The 20,452-nt window shown below is 45.4% G+C and overlaps 1 protein-coding gene across 1 annotated transcript; it reads right to left on the reverse strand.

Annotated features, from left to right (window-relative positions):
- Nucleotides 1-697: 697 nt before the first annotated feature.
- On the reverse strand, nucleotides 698-20,168 carry DHX36 (DEAH-box helicase 36). The gene is made up of 25 exons (XM_064665677.1): nucleotides 19,863-20,168; nucleotides 19,506-19,627; nucleotides 18,403-18,601; nucleotides 17,750-17,788; nucleotides 16,806-16,976; nucleotides 16,110-16,189; nucleotides 15,118-15,192; nucleotides 14,843-15,009; nucleotides 14,183-14,264; nucleotides 13,388-13,528; nucleotides 12,794-12,896; nucleotides 11,976-12,063; nucleotides 11,072-11,127; nucleotides 10,900-10,964; nucleotides 10,244-10,387; nucleotides 9,602-9,719; nucleotides 8,894-8,992; nucleotides 8,146-8,319; nucleotides 7,799-7,885; nucleotides 7,062-7,145; nucleotides 6,871-6,970; nucleotides 6,695-6,785; nucleotides 6,171-6,291; nucleotides 5,448-5,600; nucleotides 698-4,849 (listed from the first exon to the last, which is right to left on the reverse strand). Exons 1-25 carry the CDS (start codon nucleotides 20,058-20,060, stop codon nucleotides 4,664-4,666), a joined length of 2,943 nt encoding a protein of 980 aa, XP_064521747.1. The 5' UTR covers nucleotides 20,061-20,168; the 3' UTR covers nucleotides 698-4,663.
- Between the last annotated feature and the right edge of the window lie 284 nt (nucleotides 20,169-20,452).

Consider the following 20,452-nt stretch of genomic DNA (forward strand, 5'->3'; position numbering starts at 1 on the left):
TGTGATTCAATTACTGTTTCAGAGCAGGAGTTTGATGGGCTGCAGGAACATGAAGTACTTTGGTCTGGGACTGGGGGGTTTCTGCTCTTCAGTACTGGAGATAGTTTTTCCGTGTTCTGCTGAACTCCACTTACCTGCACCTTTATCGTCCTGTGGGATCCACAGCAGAGGGAGAGTGAAGAGCTGCACAGTTTGGTTGAGGTGCCAGGTCTCCTCTCTGTTGTGGGCACCATCAGAGCTCGGGCAGTGCCGGAGGAACAGCCTGGCAGGAGCTGTGCTGGTGCTGCCCTGTGCTCAGCAGAGCTCAGGGGACTGTGGGATGCAAACCCTCACCGGGTAAGGACCAGCTGCTGACTCAGCAGCTAAATACTGCTCATACAAACGAGGGGACAACTTGTAGTACCAAGGCTTTCTTCTTGTTGCCTTCCCCAGCCTCAGAACAGGGGCTGGATGGAGGTTGTTTTATAGTCTGTAATATGCTGATTTCATTGGTGAGTGAATTGGGTGTTTGTAAATGTCTGTCTCTAACAATTTAAACTGTATTAGGAAGGTAATAATTTTGTACAAAAGTACTTACCTGGACAGTCTGACAGTGGTTATACAGCCTTGTAAATTAATTTAAAAGAGGACTGATAAAATGGTAATGACAGAAACTGTAAATTGAACAAAGACTTATTTAACATAGTAAAAAGACTGCTACTGTTTTAACAAATTTATTGTACACAGGCAGATGTTTAACACATAACTGAATGTATAAATCCAGGCATTAATTTTATTCAGATTTTTTAATACCTTGTATATATTTTTCATACCTAGTTTTTCAAAAAATGCTGTAATGTTTTTTAAAGACATTTTTCATTTTTCCTATCGTTGGACACAGTTCTTCAGGAATTAAAGACTTCTCTGATTTTATAGGACAACAATCAATAAAATGCTTTTAAATCCTTACTAAAAAAAGCTTTGAATTTTTTTTAATGGCGTGAATTAAAATGCCAGTTGTTTAATGTCATTCCTGTCAAAGAAAACTCTTTGGGAAGCTGTCACATTTCAACTATTCCTGTTCTGTAAAGATAAATAGCACCATCCTGTGTCCTACTTCATCTGCCACAGATCCAATTTACCTGTGTGGCCTTGAAGCCATGGTGTAGATCACAGGCCTGGGAGAACAGCTGATGGCTAACGAGAAGCAGGAGATGGAAAAAGAGCCTTCAGTTACCTCTGCTTTCTATAATTTGGCCACAGTTCGGGGGAAGGGACCTGCACCACTCGCCTGGTCCAACCACTGCAGGGCTGACCCAGGGTTAAATCACATTTTCAAGGTGGCATTAGTTACAATGCACACCTTACCTGGGGGTGGCACACAGGGTGATTGCTCTACTAGTGCTGCCTTGGACTTGCACTCTAAATTCCAGCGTAGCTTAAAGAGAGCTTAGAAATTTAAGGCATAAAAAGCAATTTATCTGAACATTTGTATAAACAAGTTTTCAAAACCTCAGGGGTTTGGGGTTGGTTTTTTTCCCTTACAGCAACTGCACAATATTTTCATTAGCAAAAAAAAAGTAATTTAGAGCAAGTTGGAGCTAAACGATGAGAACTTCTAATTACAAAGAGTGTGATCCAAAAAACTCAGCACTTTCACACCCTGTGCACTCTGCACATGCACAGACACACGTGCTCTCCTGCATCTCCTTTTTAATTAGAGGTGGACTTGACACCAGTATCTCGTTTTCAATTAAGCACCCAGCAGTGACAGAATAGAGGTGGGAGTTTGTTACTGTAAAATTAAAACTCTCATTTTTGGAAGGCCTGGAATGTGCACCCCTTCCTTCTGACTTCTAGAGCCAGGTTTTAAGCAACTAAAATGCTTAAAAAACAAAATGCTCTCTGTTCCCTGATTCAAAGTTGAGGTGCCCAGGTGTGTCTGTGGGCTCCTGAGGGCCACCCAGCACCTGCTCAGAAATCCAGTGCCCACCTGACTCCAGCCTGTCTCAGCATCTCCTACTTGTGACACACATAAGGAACAGTTATTCTTTTCTGCTTCTTTATATCAGCCCTACAACATAATAAATATTTTTATCTGCTGAACTTTTAAGACATGCTGTAATGCAGTGCTGTTCTTGACTGCCATGGCAAGGAGTACATTTGTTCCCATTATGCAAAGCTAATTTGCTGAAAATAAAAAGGTAAAAATAGCACACTTTAGTCAACCTACACACCCTGACAGAGCACAGCCTGTGCTCAGCATCACTCACAGGCATGTCCCTTACACTCTGGACCTGTATTTTCTGTTCCTAAAGTAACACACGTAGGGAAAACAAGTGGACAGAACACAAGTGCTGGAAATAAATCTAGAATAAATTTTGACACCAAGATGGAGGAAATCCAAGGATTTATCTGCTGTAGTCTGCAAATGATTTTTATCAAAACTTCATACCTGGAATAATGGTATTTACATCACAAATCCAAACACAGCACCAGACACACTAGTGAGGAAAACTATCCCAGCACAAACCAGCTCACCTGGCATTTGGAACAGGCTCAAACTCAAAGAACAAAGGTTTCTGATACTTTTCCACTTAAAAGGACGTTAAGCTATGTTTCAAGCACAGTCAGCATCATTATTTAGACATTAGACACTTCCTAAGCACAGATGTGACTGCCCCAGCCCGTGACCCTCAGGTGTGTCCCTTCTGGGGTGGCCCTTGGGCTGCCTGGCCCGGATCGTTCCAAATGCAGGGTCTGAGAGAACAGGCACCTTCCTTCAAACATCGCTGCCATTCTCACCCAGGCTCTGCTTCTGCTACCATTTCCTTTTGCTCTTTCTGTTATTAATTAAAAATTTAACCATCATTTAAGTACTGCAAAAACAACGGACAAGGAGAATAAAGCAGGTACCACGTGCCAGCCTGTATTTTCACGATTTTTAATCCAGCACTGCCAGTAACAGCATTACCACTAACCTTTCATCAATAAATCCAGTCTGCAGTGGGACCCTCTGCTGAGCTGTAGTTCCTGCCCCACACTCACACACTGACACTGGGCTCACTGGTGCCACCAGCCCCTGCTGCGCTGCCCCTCAGCGCCGGGCGCCATTTTGTTCCCTCCTCCTTCCCCGCGCCGCCATCTTGCTCGCTCCTCCCTGGCACGACAGCCCTTGTCCCCAGCACCGAAATTACACTCTGGAATTCATTTCATTCCTTTTTCCACACAATTATCAGTAATTTAACCCCTATTTCCCCCCACTTTGATTCCAGGGCTCACCTCCAGCAGCACCATTGTTCCCTGCTCTCGGCGCAGCTTGTCTTCCAAGCCGCCCTCCCAGCCCGGCTCTTCCACACCTCTCACAGCCCTCACGGTCTGGCTCTTCCACACCTCTCACAGCCCTCCCGGCCCGGCTCTTCCCCACTCCCTGCAGCCACCGTGCTGCTTCTCCCTCCAACTCCCTTGTGCACCCAGGACCCCCAAGGCAGGATGTTCTTCCCCCCCTTCATTATCTAGAACACCTGGGGGTAAAACGGTTGGCAGGAGGGAGGTTAAACTATGCATTATTTTCAGCTGTGGGGGGAAACAATGAGCCTGACATCCTCCATCCCTTGTTAACCCAATGGGAAGCACCTTCTAGTCACTAAGTTCGACTTACTTCTGTTAAAAAAAAAATAAATTAATTTCACCTGATCTGCTGTTTTCTTCAGGATAAAGCACATAAATCCTCCCAAGCTTGATGATCCAAAGTCATTTTTGCACAGAAAAAAACCCCAAAACCCCACAGAAGAGAGAAGAGTTATATTTCCAGGCAAATAAAAGGCAACACAAGAGCTTCATTTCTTGAGGATAAACCTCAAAATCCTAAACAAGCTTTGTTATTCAAATGTTCTTCCATAGCTGGAAATTATTCAAAACAGAATAACATTCAAAACATTGAGAACAGATGAAATAGCACTTTAAAGAAAAGACTTTTAATGTAATAATATAACCCTTACATGGACTTTAAAAAAAAAAAAAATCAAAAAACTCGAATGCAACGAACCTTAAAGCATATTCCACCGTGCCTTTTATCTAACCATACTTCCTGTAAGCTGCAATTTCTGCCAGTAGTGAGGTTGGATGGGGACTGAATAAAGATTAATTGAATGGGATGAAAGGCAGAAGAAGAGAATATTTCTGAAGATTGTTTCCTCCCACAGTACAAATTTAACAAGTGTTTTCAAGTTTAGATTAATTAAGCTGTAATTACCTTCTGTGGAAGTGCTGGTGAGCAGACTGCTGCACAGCTGGAATAACACAGCCACTGTAATTACTCACCACCCCCAATTAAAAAAAAAAAAAGTCTTTTGAGATGTTTCTCCAGCAGCAAGAACAGTTTAGGTATTACTAAGCAGTATTTTAGCAGGCTTTTCAAATATCTCTTACCTGGTGGGTAAAAACCCAACAAAAACAGCTACGTCAGGACAAGAACCATACATGACCCAACAGTGCCCTTCCCTCACTTCAGGAGCTACACTGGACACAGAACACATGCATATACAGACACTGCCAACTACCCAAGGAACTGCTCTTCAGGATGAGGAAAATGCCAGCTTACCCTAGAAAAGTGTTTCCTCTAGCTAAAGAAATGCTATGATAAAAAAGGTGGCTCTGCTGTGTGCGGGGCAGCCCCGGTGTGTCAGCTGCAGCGCTCGCCCTGGAAGCGCGGGGCGTAGTTGCGCAGCCCCTCGTTCTCCTGCGTGGTGATCAAGTCTATGATCGCTGTCAGCACGGCCGTGTCCCTGCATTTCGTGTCGTTCCAGTCCACGGGGTGCGGGTTTTCAATTTTTTCTTGTAGAAGATCGTCAAGTTCTTGTCTTAGATTCTGGAAAGTGTTTGTTGTGGAAGGAAAAAAAAAAGAAAAAAGGAAAGAGACAGGGAGTTAGAGCTACACACAACATTGCCACAGGAGTTCAGTCCCCCTGATCTCCTGACCTTTACACCTGCTCTTCTCCCACCAGTTCATTCCCACATTGCTATTGCTGCCATCAAACACTGTCCCTCAAAAACCAGCAGCATTACCCTTCATGGCAGATGCCCATCTCAGCCCACACATCCATTAGCTGACTATTTCAGGATTAAAAATACTGGTTTAAAAAAAAAAATAAAAAAAATAACATTTAAAAAAAAAGTCAGGTATGATTTCTGGGATCTAATATTAAACAGCTCTATTAGAACTCATTCCTGCTAGCTGAGGAGCCCCATCCTCACGTTTTCGTGGACTGACCAAGTCATCCTCCAGCTTCTGCTGTGGAAAAGTTGATCTCTTTTGTTTTCTTTGTGTAGTTCACTGGGAGTGCATTTCAACCACTATCTCCCTGAGTGATGAATCCGTAGGCACACAGTAATAGCAAATCCAGAAATTCCCACGGATCAGTGTTCCTGAGCCTTCCATGTACGTTATTATTACTAAACATAGTCACCTTCACCAAGTGTGCTATTCTTGCTGGAGACTGGAAAACAATCCACTCATCCACAGCGATGGTGTCCTGGTCCTTATCCTTCTGGATGGATATATCCCCTCCAAAGAACAGGAGGCAGTACGGAGACACCTCTGTACAGTCATACAGGTAAATCTGCACGACAGCAAAGTTGGCTGATCACCCTCAGAACATCCTAAGGGCCACCAGTAACTCTTAATGAGAATCCTACAGAATTCCAGAAAATCATGATTCAATCACAGATCTGCAAGACATATGAAGCAACTCAGTTCAAAAAAATTTATATAAAATCAGACTGAACAGGAGCAAAAATGGTCCCAAATACAGTCCTTCACACAGTGGTGAAATCAAACCAGCTGCTCCATAACGATGAAGGGGGAATATTTCAGCATATTGATTAAGTGTTAGACTGGACTGAAATGAAAAAAATAAATTCAAATAAAATTTACACCTGTTATTGCCAGAACTGTAAAAAAAAAATCCAAGTCCTTCAAAAAAACCCCCAACCACTAAACCACAAAAGTTAGTTATTTGTGGCACAATACTCCCATATCACCAAGAACATAACTGATGGTGTGTAAAAGAAATGGCCCGGGACAGGAAGGCTCCAGAACAAAGGCTGCTCACATCCCCTCTGAACCCTGATCCAACCTCATTTACAAAGGGATACCAAATTAACCTACACAAACATAACCCCTCACTTACACTGCTGGTCCTCATCTTCAGATGGTACACGAGCCAGTTATAATGGAACTCGGTTTCCTCCACATTAACTGATTTGGGATGAATATTAACTGATCCATCTGTCTTGGTGCAAACTTTCACCCTTCAAAGGAAAAAAAAAGTCTGATACTATAAGAAGTGATAAATCAACAGACCAGGATTTCTGTGCTCTATCTTGCCAAACAACCAGAAATGTCAGTGTCTGAACTGCTGCTGCAGAACACAGATGAGGGCAGGAGCCCTTTGGAGCAGTGCTACTGATATACTGGAACATTACCCACGGCACGATAAGGTCACACAAATTATTCCAATACCAGCAGGTATCTAAATGTTAAGAGATCAACAACCCACACTCTCACCTGCCCTTCTCAAAGGAGTAACCCACAGGCATGACTTGAGCTATAAAGTGAGATTCATTCCTGCACTCAAGCCACTGCTTCACCTTTCCAAACCACCCCATGCACAAATCGCCCTCAACACAAACCAGCATTAAACCAAGCCCTCACATTTTTCTCTTTTTGCTGAAGCTGGGCCGGATCTTTGCCACTTTGGGATAGAGGCCAGCACAGATGACGGCTTTGAGCAGCTTCTCGTTATCTGTAGGAGACAGGGCAGTCAGTCAGGCAGCTCTGCAAGCTGAGGCTCCAGCCCTCAGAAAGGCTCCATGTCCCTGCACAGTTACCCGAGTTGGTGTTGGATTTGGGATCCTTGGGGTCTCTGCTGCTCACAAACCCAGCTGCGAGGAGGTGCTCAGCAAACTGCCCCTTCATGTTGTGCAGCATCTAGGAGAGAACAGCCACGGCCCCAGAGCGGTGCTGAGCAAAGCCCTGCTGGGCCCCACAGCCCACAGCTCAACCTGCCAGGGGCTGTTACCTGCAGGGTGTTGGAGGACAGGAAATACTCCCAGCAATAGTCCTTCTCAGTCCTGAAGCCACGACGCCGAGTCTCTTCCCAGCCCTAGACATAAAAACCATAGTTCCAGGGGGTTTGTAAGGGAAACACACCACAAAATTAAGGCCAGCAAAAACTGGAGGTGAACAAACAAAGCAGTTACATCCTTCCCTCCAAGAGAGAAAGTAAATCCTTGGATCTCTTTGTTTATGTGTACACAGCAGTGAGCAGAAAAACACAACTTCATGTTTTGAATTGAAAACTTGTGGTTTTCATGGGGAGCAGTGAAATCTGGCTACATTTGCCACAACATCATTTGTTATTAACAGTCCTGGGCAGAAACTGCATTTTTCAATAGGCCATTTATTTCCTTCTCTTCTCAACCCAACAAAACACAGCTCAATCTCTAACACTTCTAAAGTCAGCTCTGGCCTCTCATAGAGGCCAGAAGGACAAGAACGAACAACTTAGCAAGGTAAACTATAAGATTAAGTTTTCTAAGTCTCTTTGACAGACTTATCCACCAGAAATCAGGTATTTGAGCCTGGAGACAAGATTCCTCAACACTAGAAGGGTGACAATCAGTTTGGTTTTATGTTTCTTTAGAAGCCAAGTAAGAAATCCTACAGAGCACAAACTGATCAACTTTTTCCTTAGGTTCAACTATATTACCCGAATTAAAGTTCTAGAAGAAAAAAAACCCATTAAAATGTGCTTACAGTGAAAGCATTCACCACAGTCAGGTGGTCGCTTTTCGTGTTCTTTGACAGCTCCTTTCTTCTTGCATCTGCAACTTTCTCTTTGCCCTAAAAATTAGAACCCATAAAATATCCAGCCTGACACAACAGTTCTCTTTTCCTAATTAAGGTACATCGATGCAGCAATACTTCATATGCAACTGGTATGAAAATTATAGCTACTTCCAATAATCCGTAGGCAAAGGTAATAATTTGTAGTATGTGATGGCAATCTTACTAATAAAAATATAATTAACAGGAAAATCAGATTAAAGTGCTTTTAAACGATAGCATTTCAGTAAGCCCCACTCATTGTAATTCCCCTTTACCAGAGGGATGACAAAGGGGTCCTTGAAGCTGAGGCTGGCTGCAATGGTGAGCACGGGGTCCAGGCAGCAGAACAAGGCCCCAAAGAGGATCATCTTCCCAATGTGGGGCTCCACTGGCAGCCGTGCAAGGTGGACACCCAGGGGAGTCAGCTCCTCCTGCCTGTCCAGAGCATTCTGCCAGGACAGGGGAAAAAGGAAAGAACAAACACATCGTGTGAAATGGGGAGGATTTCCTTGGAAGAGCCACTAGCACACTCCTATCACCCACTAGTACCTAAATCAGAGGGTTCAATTTATGGCTACAACTCATTTGTGCAAATAACACCAGGGCAAGGAGTCAGCAGAACAAATGTGTCGTTAATCTCTCCTTCTCCAGCATCCAGAGGGCCAATGACACACAACACCTTTCTCCCACATCCCTGGTCTGCCCCCAGAAGAATGCCCTCAGGCACAGGAGGGCTGAGCAGGGCAGTGCAGAGCAGAGAGGGAAAGCAATGCCTGCAGGGAACTGAAGAGCAGGGGCCATGTGTCTGGTTTGAGTCATTCAGAAAGTGCCCCAGCACAGCTGTGCAGCCCATAACCATCCTGGGTGACGGGAATTTGCTCCCTCTGTGCAGTGAGGACACATCAGGGCTCCACACAAAAGGAAGGGGTGCAGTGTCCAGGCCTGTGCAGCCAGACCTGTCTGGTAACACACATGTAACATGGTTCTACACAGGTATTCCTTGCATATGAAACAACACTTTACCAGCTCCATGAGGTGATTTATGGCCAACATGACAGCATCACGAGATGGTGGGTCCATCAGTTTGCTCAGAAAATAGGCAATTCCACCAAGCTTCAGGATCTGCAAGAAAAAACAACAAAAGCCTACAGCAACCAGAGAAAGATGGCTGCCTAAAATCAGTCAGCAGTTACCTCATAACTGAAATAGTGTGACTACCTCACAGCTGGAGTTAGAATTTCTTTAATTAAGAACTAAGGGAAAAAATGCATTAATGATGAAATTTGAAACAGAAGGATCTATTCTTCATTCAGTTCACACACACGTGGCACTCCTTCTGCTTGCATGAGGAATTCAATACAAACTGCCAAAAAGGGAAGCTCGTCTCAGTTCTAAAATCACTTTGTAGTAAAATTCTTTTAAGACATCACACCCCTGACTCACTGGCATTCTCACTGAATCTCCTCTGACTGAGTGACATTTGGGGGAAAGCACAGCCTAGACTTCACCTTTTACTGATACCAGACAACCCTGTTTCCCTGGGTTTGATGCACCCAGGTACAAGTGTGCTTTTCCAAAAGGTGCTGCAATTATTGGTAAATACTCTGCATTTCTGCTGTAACAGAAATTTCATCTGACAATCTTAGGCTCACAGTTGCATTAAATTGTTCTCACAACCTCTTATTCCAATGGAAAAGTAGATTATAAATATGTTTGAAGAGTCCTGTTTACCTTGATTTGTAAGCAGAGTTCCTCCAAGGGTGTCCTCAGGATCTCTGGTAACTGATAATCATCCAGCAGGCTGGCACGCAGCCCATTGTACAGATGGTAGCAGTGGCCTGGCTGAACTCTGCAGTGATTTCAACAAACAACTGCTTTGGCTTCGGTTGTTTTTTTGCTTTTTTCTATGAAACTGTGACATTATAATTGTGTTTGTTTACAAACAGCTTTCCAAAACACCTAAAGGAGTTAGAACTGAAGTGTATCCAATTGTTAAAGCCATTTCAGCCTTCTGAAACACAGACCCATCAGCAGCAAAAAGGCATGGAGAGCACGGAAATTAACTTTTAAGCCATTTTCACTTTAATGGATCAGCCTCATAAATCAGGTGTGAAGGCAAACAGTTCCAACAAAAATTAAAATAAAATACGGGACTTATTCTTCTGTAGGGGGGAAACTCAGGACTCAAATGCAGCACAGGTCACTTCAGCTTCCCAGAAGGACCAGGGAACCACTGCTTCCCCAGGAAGGAGGCAGCTGTGCCAGCCCTGCTGCTGGGCATGGCAGGAACAAAGCAGAAGCCCCAGCACGTGCTCCAGGACTGATGGAAACCTCCCCATGCCAACCCTGCCTCCCCATCCCCACTGCTCTTACCTTCCTGCCCGGCCCTTCCTCTGCTTGGCGTTGGCTTTGCTCACCCACTCTGCTGCCATGGTGCTGATGTTGTTCTGGGTGTCAAAGTGAGTCTCCTTTATTTTGCCCCCATCTATCACAAACACGACGTCATCGATTGTGATGCTGGTGGAAGAAAACAGAAAAAATTCAACTCTTCTTCTCTGCAAGCTTGACCTAGGACTGGAAAGGGGTTTGGCTTCTCTTTATCCCTTCCCAAATTGTGAGTAAACAATTAAAAACTCTGTGTTTGGAATGTCATTAAGAATTGCCTCACTGGAGTTCAAGACAGGGCTGATTTATTCTGCTGGGTCTGGCAGAAGCCCCCACGTGGGTTCTGAAGGTGCACAGAGGATGAGAAGCTCAGATTATCTCATACAAAGGCAAGTCAATATAGTAATTGTTTAGTATTCCTATAGTTTCATTGTTCAAAACAATTGAATTGGTCTGTTTAAAACAATTCTAGGAAAACTCTGTTTAGTCTATAAACATTTCTAAAGATAGTGTTATAAACAAATGGCACAAACACAGGAACATATATTTTTGGAAACATCAAACAGGTTTATACTTTAAATTACCACTTTCATTTGTTTTGATAAATATACAGCTTTTCTGGGTGTGTACAGCCAGGTATTTACCTGGTCTCTGCAATGTTGGTTGCAATCACGATTTTCCTTACTCCTGGTGGGGTCTTCTTAAACACCTGTAATCAGCCAGGGCCCATTTATATGTTTGCCAAAACCACACATGTGCTTCATTCTTTTTTTTTTTTTTGCAGTTGTGAAATATTACAATAAAAGAGCAGCATACCTGAGTCTGGTTAACAGTAGGCATCAGTGAATGCAAAGGTATGATAATAAACCTATCTGGAAGTTAAAAATCAGTAAAAGATATGGTGTAAGCACAGAAACTTTAACTTTACAGGAAAATCAATCATGCAGAATAGAGAAAATAGGCTGCAAGTTAGGCTACTGTTTCTTGCTCTGATTTCACAGATGCTTGTATCATAATGGCAAATTCTAAAGTAAAAAGGTATAAAGGACTTTTTTATGATGCTATGATGACATGACAAGTTTAATAAAATATATAAAGCTATGTACAGTAATTTATATTTATTTTTAGACTCTCAAATTATTTAATAATTGCACAAGTTTAACACATAAACTGACACAATCTTTCAATAAACTGAAATTCTGTATCTATGGACTGTACACACCACATACTGCAAGGCAACATCTGAATAGTGAAGAGCCCAGCTACGGGAGGTTAGATGGAAAGATGAGATGGGCCAAAGGACAAGTTAAAGTGTATCAGACAGGCACAGACACTTTAGTGCCCATAACAAAGCTCAGATAAACAGGCTGGAGGGAGCTCCCAGCAAAGCAGGGGGCGGGAGCTGCGGGAGAACCCAGAGCAGAGGAAACACAGAATGGAGTTTAGTTTGGGAGGGGGGTTCTCACAGCCACAGGAAAGGACAGCAGGAAGGAGATGCAGGTCAGGTTGTTTTTCCCATTGTCACTCCCACACTGAGGAAAACGAGTTGTTGTCATTAGCAGATGAGGGATACTACAGAAACACAAAAATTGCTGAACACTGCAATTATTCTGAGGAGAGATGAGCTAAAAATGAATCCAGTGCAACAGCAACAATTCCATGCAAAAAGAGTCTGCCACTAGTGCTTCTGCTACAATTCCCATGAAAATTTTGGTTTTACCTGACTTAAACATGACTTGTGACATCAAGAGATCGTGCAAAGTGCTGATGTTGTCCCAGCCTGGCAGAAACACCAGAATTGCACCATCCTACAGGGAAAAGAGGGAGAGAAGGAAGAGAGGTCAGAACACACCACTCACTGTGCAGAGAGCCATCTACTTGCACACTGATACACCTGCTGGACCTGTGAGACCTGAAACCTCACTGACTCCCATTTGGAACAGTTCAATCATTTTTTTTCTATAAAAGAGCCAGCTACATGTATTTATCTGAACGTAAGAAGTAAAAACTGGATTTTAAATGTTGTCCCCTGCAGTGTTTTAAACACAGCCATGTCAACACTAGAATTTAAGGTGCAAGTAAAAGAGAGGAACTATTGTGTAATTTTCAAGACAGAAAGAACAAAAAACAAAGCCATCCTCATTATCCACAGTTTCAATGATCTATCAACTGAAACATTAAATTACTTGATATTTCTAATAATATAGGTATAAGGCAGTGAACACACCTCTGAGTATGGCTCTTGCCCTCTCCCTCCCAGTGCAGAGGAACTAGGAATGGAGATTTAGTCGTACACTAAAATGGCCTTCAGAGTTTTCTACAGTTGCTTCACTAAATGTCACTGTTACTACAAACTGCAAAGACTACTTCCTTTGACAAGCACATACTCAGTCACAGAAAGAACTAAAAGTAAATTTGATTTGTAGTTTCCTTTCTCTGTGTGTGATAAGCCAAAGTAAGCCCTGGCTCTGACAGTGTGACAGCCCCTGGCCCCAGCCCAGTGCCACCACCAGAGTGGTGACAGTGACAGGACTGTACCTCCTCTTCCAGCACGATGTGTCTGATCAGAGCTGCTATGAGGTCAAGGTCCACCTTGTCATCATCCATCATTTCCAGGGCATCAATAGTGCTTGCTGAATACCTGCAGCAGGGAAAGCACAGACACTGGTAACCTGGAACACACAGAGCCACGTGCTCCTGTTGCTGCTGTCAGGTCTCAGTCACACAGTCACTAACCCACCTCTGAGCAGTTTGGTTCTGTGATCAATTCCTGCCCCTCCACATTTACTTCAGTGTGATTATTGTCAGTTTAAGAATTGCCATGTCATGACTGAACTGCCTTCGAAGCACTTTGATCATACATCTCCTCCTCCTGCATTGGCCAGGGACTAACAATCTGCATTTAGGTAACAAATTTAAATTTAAACTGAACAACTGACTCTCACAGTCTGCACAGGCAAAGGGAGCTAATTCTGACAGCTCAAAGGCACTTCCCTGGTTGCCAGGAATTCCATCATCACTTTCCATGGCAGCAGCTGCCCCACCATTACTAAAGCCCAGCAACACAATACAGCACCAATTTATGTTAGGAACTGCCTGAAAACTTAAAGCAAAGGAGTAACCTGGGCCCACCTGCCCCTGAGCTGCCTGAGGTACTCGGGCCATCGCTCCCGGTAGATCTCCTCCTTCTCCTCCTTGTCGGGCCGGCTCACGTGGCCCTGCAGGAACCCCCTCTTCCAGCGCGGCCGCCGCTCCGTGCCCTCGGGGCTGTACCTGCCATGGGGACACACACAGCCACACTGGCACCTGTACCTGCCATGGGGACACACACAGCCACACTGGCACCTGCAGGGACTGCACTGCCTGGCATGGGGACACACACAGCCACACTGGCACCTGTACCTGCCATGGGGACACACACAGCCACACTGGCCACCTGCAGGGACTGCACTGCCTGCCATGGGGACAGACACAGCCACACTGGCACCTGTACCTGCCAGTGGGGACAGACACAGCCACACTGGCACCTGCAGGGACTGCACTGCACTGCACTTGTGCTTCAGCCACACCACAGAGGGGAGGCTCTTCAGGTTCTTCTGAGGCAGAAATCCTCCTTACAGGAACAGGCACCAACCCCAGCAAACATGGGAATGGGCAGAGCAAGAGCCTCAACAGCCACAAAGATGGGCTTGATTTAGAGGCCTGAAACCCACCACACCAAAAGACAAACAAAATTGTTCCCCCCCTCAAGCCAACATTTCCGTGTGCCATCTGTAATTACTGTACAAGCTATGAGACTTCCCTTGGAAGGTTTTCTGTTCAAAAACACAAGCAATTCTTTTTTATTCCAAGTAGTCTTTGAACATATATGCTAAGCCAACCCCCCCCAAAATACTCTCTGAAATGGTGTTCAGAAAACCCACTTACCTCAACTTCTCAATTACATCTTCCAGCAGATATTCCACCACCGGGAAAGTGAACCCAGGGATGTGAATCATTGGACAGTGGTCTGTGGGGGAAGGCATAACTCAGCTTTAAAACCACCAATGAAACACTGCACTGAAGTAATAGAGACAATAAATTCTTGCCTATTTCTGCAATATAGCTGTCATGTCTGTGGGGGTTTGCTGATTATTTATTTTCAAATTCCCGTGGAATACACCAAATTCACCCCCAAGTGAAGCTGTTGAGTTAAAAAGCACAGGCAGCAAGCAGTGTATTGCACACCAGCATGTTCCCCTGGCTCCAGCCACAGGATAAAGCTGGGAGACTGAACAACTAACAGTTCAATCTGGTTGCCCACTCACACCAAGAATTCTAAAATGCAGTAAATATGACTAAATATTTAACAGGAAAATACTCTGTGGATTCTACTTCCACAGCATGTCTGAAGAGCAAAACCAGAAGCAATACTTGCTCATGATGAGATAAAACAGAGAATCAGCATCTCCAGCAGCTGCCAACTCTCTGGAAAACCGAAGTAATTTCCTCTTTTGATAAAAATCAATTCTATAATTTAAGAACTGCATTTTACTGTAGAAGCCTAAATTACTTAAGAGGAACATTTTTAGGAAGCATTTAACCTACCAAAGTACTCGGAAAACTTCTCTGCATTTAGAGTAGCACTCATTAGTATGACTTTCAGATCCAGTCGAATATTTAGCAGATCTTTAATAATGCTCATTAAAACATCTGACTGAAGATTTCTTTCGTGGATTTCATCAAGGACTACGTGACTGATGCTGGACAAGTGCCTAAAACAGAAGAGGAGGAATTTAAACAGTTGTTTTTAGCAAAATGAAAGAACAGTCAGGACTCCTCTCATCACTGCACTCAGTTTCTCATCACACAGGGACACTCACTTGTCGGACTGGAGCCACTGGAGGACAATTCCCGTGGTACAGTACAGAATTGAACCTTGTTTCCTTGGCAACCGACTGAAAGAGACACAATAAGAATTCCTCAGTTCTCTTCTGTATTTTAAAAAACACTTCAAAAGCTTAAGATCCAGGTGCAGATGCCAGTACAGTCATGCTGAAGGTGCCTCACTGACTTGCTCACAGCTCAAGGGGAGGAACAGGAACCAGGCCACAGCTGCATCCCTTTGGGGAAGGACCCAGGGGTCTGACAGAGGCCCTGACTGCCCAGACATCCTTTATCATCACCTGCACACTGCAGTGCTGACCCCACTGCTGCAGCTGCCCAGGCTCAGCAGTGGGACAGCCCTCACTGAGCACTGAAGAGAAAGAGCAGGGACACTCTCTAAGCTCTAACTGAAATGCTGCCAGGGCTGAGCTGTCCTCTCTCACCAGCAGTTTTGTTTCAACAATAAAGGTTCCATTATTTGCTGGTAACATTTCAGGTACCTTTTAAAACTACAGCTGACTCCAAATGTAAGAGCTTTTGCTCTGTGAACTCCTGTCAATGCATCTATTACCTGATCCCAGGGGATTAGTCCATAGGTAAGTGTAGCAATTACATAGTTTCCCACAGAAATATGGCTCAGACCATTCTCTCCTTTAGGATTTCCATTTTGCCTTGCAATTCCTGGATTAGGGACATCACTTTTAGCTCAACCAACAGCAGAACCTTTTAGAAGATCTGAAAAAAGGGCATACTAGACAAAGCACAACTTGGTGCTGGTCACTGTCACATACTGCATAAAACACAGCAACTGCATTTAAACTCTTTGCTAAAACTGAAAAACCTCATTCCCTACACCAGCTACTCACAAGAATTCCTTTTGGAGAAAATATCAGCAGGAGAGTAGCTATTTAAGGACTGCTTTTCAAACTGTCTCCTTCGTGTACCAATAGCTGGTACTTCCCCAAGAGCAGCACCAGGAGCCACTCACCTCTGCAGGCGGATCTGGTACCCCGTGCTCTTGCCACTGCCACAGGCCTCTGCCCTCTCAGCAGCCACCCTCTCAGCCACCTGGGGAAAACAAAGAAAACTCTCAAAAATCCCACAGGCTGATCTGTGATTGAGCTACTCATCAGCAAGAAATACCTGGAACCGAGAAGTTCTGTAAATAACAAAGAAACGCCCTGAAAGCCACTTTTTCTCCTCCCCTGAGAACAGTGTTTCCTGTCAGCAACCCACGGGCAGGTTTGTGTCCTAGGACAGACTTGAGAGGAACAGAACCACACTCGTCTTCAGTAGGGTGAGCTTTCCCTCAGGGCAAAGCAAGGGTCTCTCATCACTTGACACTGAACTAGCAAGAAGAGTATTTACTGAGCACTTGAGAGCCAAACTCTTTCCTGTCATTAATCCACCTCTAGAGGGCCTGACACAGCATTAGTTTTTATCTTAATTCACATTTGCACTGCAAAATCCATTAAAATCCCAGATATAACACATGGCTAAACTCAGAGAACGAGCCTGCAGTGCCAGTACTCAAACCCCAACCAACACTTGTGAAATATCAAATCAGTGCACAGGAACAAAATCGTGGCTTGTAACAGAACCTCAGGTAACTGAGAAGGAACACACAGAAAGCTGAGATTCACAGGGATAACCCCCCAGGAAGCAGTCTGCCGAGGGCACTCACGGAGATGGCACTGATCCTCCTGGGCTGGGTGCAGACGATGCGGCACGTGGAGCCCTTCCCGCGCTCGATGTGGTCGTCCAGGATGAACTGCGTCACCTGCGTCGTCTTCCCACAGCCCGTCTCCCCGCTGATCACAGTCACACGGTTGGTGTTGATCAGGTTCACGAGCTCCTGGTTCCACAGAGAACACGGTCACTGAGGTACTGTTCAAATCAGGTTTTAGAGGGTTTTGACCATTCTCTGCTACCATGCAGTGACCCTTGAGCAGAGTCCCAGCAGCTGAAGGAACACTGAGCTGTTTGTCACAACGCTGCAACTAAAGTTTAGTTCAAACCTCACGGGAGGTGCTCATGTGCACTTTCCATGCGTAAGGTTTAAAGCACATCCAACCTGAGCACTGGCTTTAAATCTCATATGAAAACAACATGAAAGGACTAAAAAAAACAAACCTAAAATACACTTTAAAGTTTTCTGCCTCCTGCTTGCCTCCTGTACGTCTCTGGGGACTAAAAACCACCATTTACCCTGTTGGCCTCTCAGACTGCATGAACTGAAGGTTTTTAGCACAGTATTTTAACATTTCTTGTACCACCAGGAACAGCTTCCCAGCCCCTACCTCCCAAACCCAAGGACTGTCAAGGGCATTATGACAATTTCAGGAAACAAACACTAATAGAAAGGACATTATGGTAAATAGATGAATTTCAGGACAAAGCTCACTAATCAGTCACTGAACCTGCAAAAGCAAACCTATCAGAATACTCACTTTCTACTTCACATAAGGGGCACCAAATGAAGAATTAACACCAATTAATAAAAGCCTTTACTGTCACTGATGTTATCCTGTGACTGGGAAACTAATGGCAGTCAGAGCCAGCAGTACAGCCACTATTTTACAACACAGCAGCAGAAACACGTATCTCTGTAGTTAAACACACACCTACCTCTCTCATGCCATAGGAGGGGAGTTTCTCTCGAAACCTCTGGGGAATAGAAAATAAAAGTATCTTTAAACACCTCTTTAACTGAAGCAACATAACAGATTCCACCTATAATCCAGGCTAAACTGCGAAATAATGACAAACTCCTCAGCAATACTTATATAAACCCAGGCCCACGGGGAATAACTTTATTTCCATGTGTGTTTTCAGTTTCATTAAATTCAGCAAAATGATCTAAACCCAGAAGTTCAGCACATGTTGAGGAAGGCACACACAGCTGCAAGAGCAGGGCCCGGTACCAAAGGGAGAACTGGTGTTCATGGCAACTGTTTTACTTTACAGCTTTCTATACATGGATGTTAAAATAACATAAACTCTGTTTCTAAGGAGCGATTCCTTCAGAGCCCATTGCTGTGCTTTCAGTTTTAGACATAAGTGCAGGGACACAACCCATAAAAAGAAAGAAAACCCCACCCAATAAAACAATGTGTCATCTTTGAACTATAGATTCTAATTGTCTTATCAATAGGCACTTATAAAATTCTGAAGGCAATTTTTAACAAAAGTAACATCATGACAACTTCCTAGTAAATAAACTGCAAACAGGTACATTTGCAGGTCAGTTCAACTGAAAAAAAAAATCCAACAAAAAGTACCTGCATTTCAATATATCTGGGATCAGATCTCTTCTTCCTTAAGTCTTCTTTAAGCTGCTCATCTAAATCAGTATCCTGCTCATTTTTTTCAAAGAGATATTCCACATCCCGATCCAGGGATGTTTTTTCCAAGGCCGGTCTCCGTCTTACAGGAGCCTTTTCAGCATCTGGTTTCACCTTCACAGGCTGTTCTGTAGGGCTGGAATCAGAGAACAGAAACCTCAGAGATGATCCCAGCTAAGCCTGGCCACGTGCAGGGAGCCACTACAGGAACACATGAACTTGGGGTTGAGATGTCCATCAGTCAGTGAACCACCAGCCCGTAGGAATACAGAATCATGGAATGGTTTGAGGTGGAAGGACCTTAAAGCCCATCCAGTCCCACCCCTGCCGTGGGCAGGGACACCTCCCACTAGCCCAGGTTGCTCCAAGCCCTGTCCAACCTGGCCTTGGACACTCCCAGGGCTGGGGCAGGCACAGTTTCTCTTGCAGCCTGTCATTATGGTGCATGCCCTAGAACCAATTAAAGTCTGAAATTATGAGCCACCAAAAACTTTACATCGGTATCTAGAAAAGTAACATGTTCTTTTGTAACAAATTAAGCGACCAAGCAACAAAACATTTTCAGAAAATTACTGCTTGACTCAGCGCCCTATAACTGTAACTGGCTCCTCCATGCCCTCATTTCAGCACACCTGCCCAGTTCTCCAGCACCTGAAATCCTCAGCGAATTCAGAACATACTTTGCTCCACAGAGGGGGACAAAAGACTCCAAAACTGCACAATGACTGAAAACACAAGTCAAATGCCATCTCTGCAAGAGTAACTCCAGAGACCAGGGAAGCTTAAAAGTCCCACATATGCACCCTAAGTAGGCCCTGAGATCAGTTACAAGATGTTATGATTTTAAGTAGAAATGTTACACCCGAAGCTCAGCAATGATGGAAAAGAGTTTTACAGCAATGACTGCAACCACTTCAGTGTGACAACACAGGTGGACAAGCCTAAGGATATCTGTTAAGTCAACTCACTCGCTAAAGGTAAATTCCAGCACATCTTCCTGCCAGTCTGTGGGAAGTTTAAAAGAACCAGTGTCTCTTTACCTTTCCTCATCCCCGGACCACCAGGACATGGATTCTTGCTCTTTGTCGTTCTTAGCCTGGACGGAATTCAGGAGCTGCACGATCTGCTCTTCCCTGCGCTCGTCCATGCGCACGACGGCTCTCTGCGGGAACAGCACAGCCTGTCCGGAGCGTGCAGGGCACAGGGATCCCCCCGCTAACGCCACACGCGCCCGCAGCCGGGGAGGCTCCGCGGGGCGGTCACAGCTGTGAGGGTTCCCCGGCACGAGTGAGGGTTCCCCGGGGCGGCCCCAAGCACAGGGACACACACACAGCCCGGTGCCGCCCGCCAAGGCTCACGAGGGGCGCGCCGCGCCCCCGCCGTCCCGTGTCCCTCACCTGCTGCCGGTCGGTGTCGCGGCTCTTCTGGCCCTGTTTCCGCGCGTACCACAGCCCGATCTCGCGGCCCTTCAGGTGGCTCGGGTGCCGCCCGCGCCCGCCGCGCCCGCCGGGCCCGCCCGCCGAGGGGCCGCCGGAGCCCGAGCCGCCATCGCCGCCGCGCCCGCGGCCCCAGTCCCGGCGGTGCTCGTAGCTCATGGCCGCGGCGGCCCGGCCCGGCCCAGCCCAGCTCGGAGGGGCGGCAGGGCCGAGGGAGCGCACAGGGCCGAGAGAGCCGATGGAGCCGGCCCGCAGAGCCCCGCGCGGCCCGGCCCCGCCTCATCCGCCGGCACCGCCCGCCCCGGCAGCGCCGCACTTCCGCCCGCCGCAGGGCCGCGGGTTCGAGTCCCGCACCCGCGGGGACACCGGTTCCAGTCCCCGCCCGGCAAAAGGGGAATGTGTAAACATTTTTTAAAAAAAGGATGTTCTTTGATGTTTGATCTTTGTAGGCTTTCAAGCTGCAAGGAGATTTTAAGGCTACACTAAATACTGGTCTCCATCGTCACATCCAGGGTTCGTGCCCCTTCTGGGACGGAGACTGTTCCCATAGT

This window comes from Pseudopipra pipra, chromosome 10, assembly GCF_036250125.1.
Source record: "Pseudopipra pipra isolate bDixPip1 chromosome 10, bDixPip1.hap1, whole genome shotgun sequence".
Taxonomy (NCBI): Eukaryota; Metazoa; Chordata; class Aves; order Passeriformes; family Pipridae; genus Pseudopipra; species Pseudopipra pipra.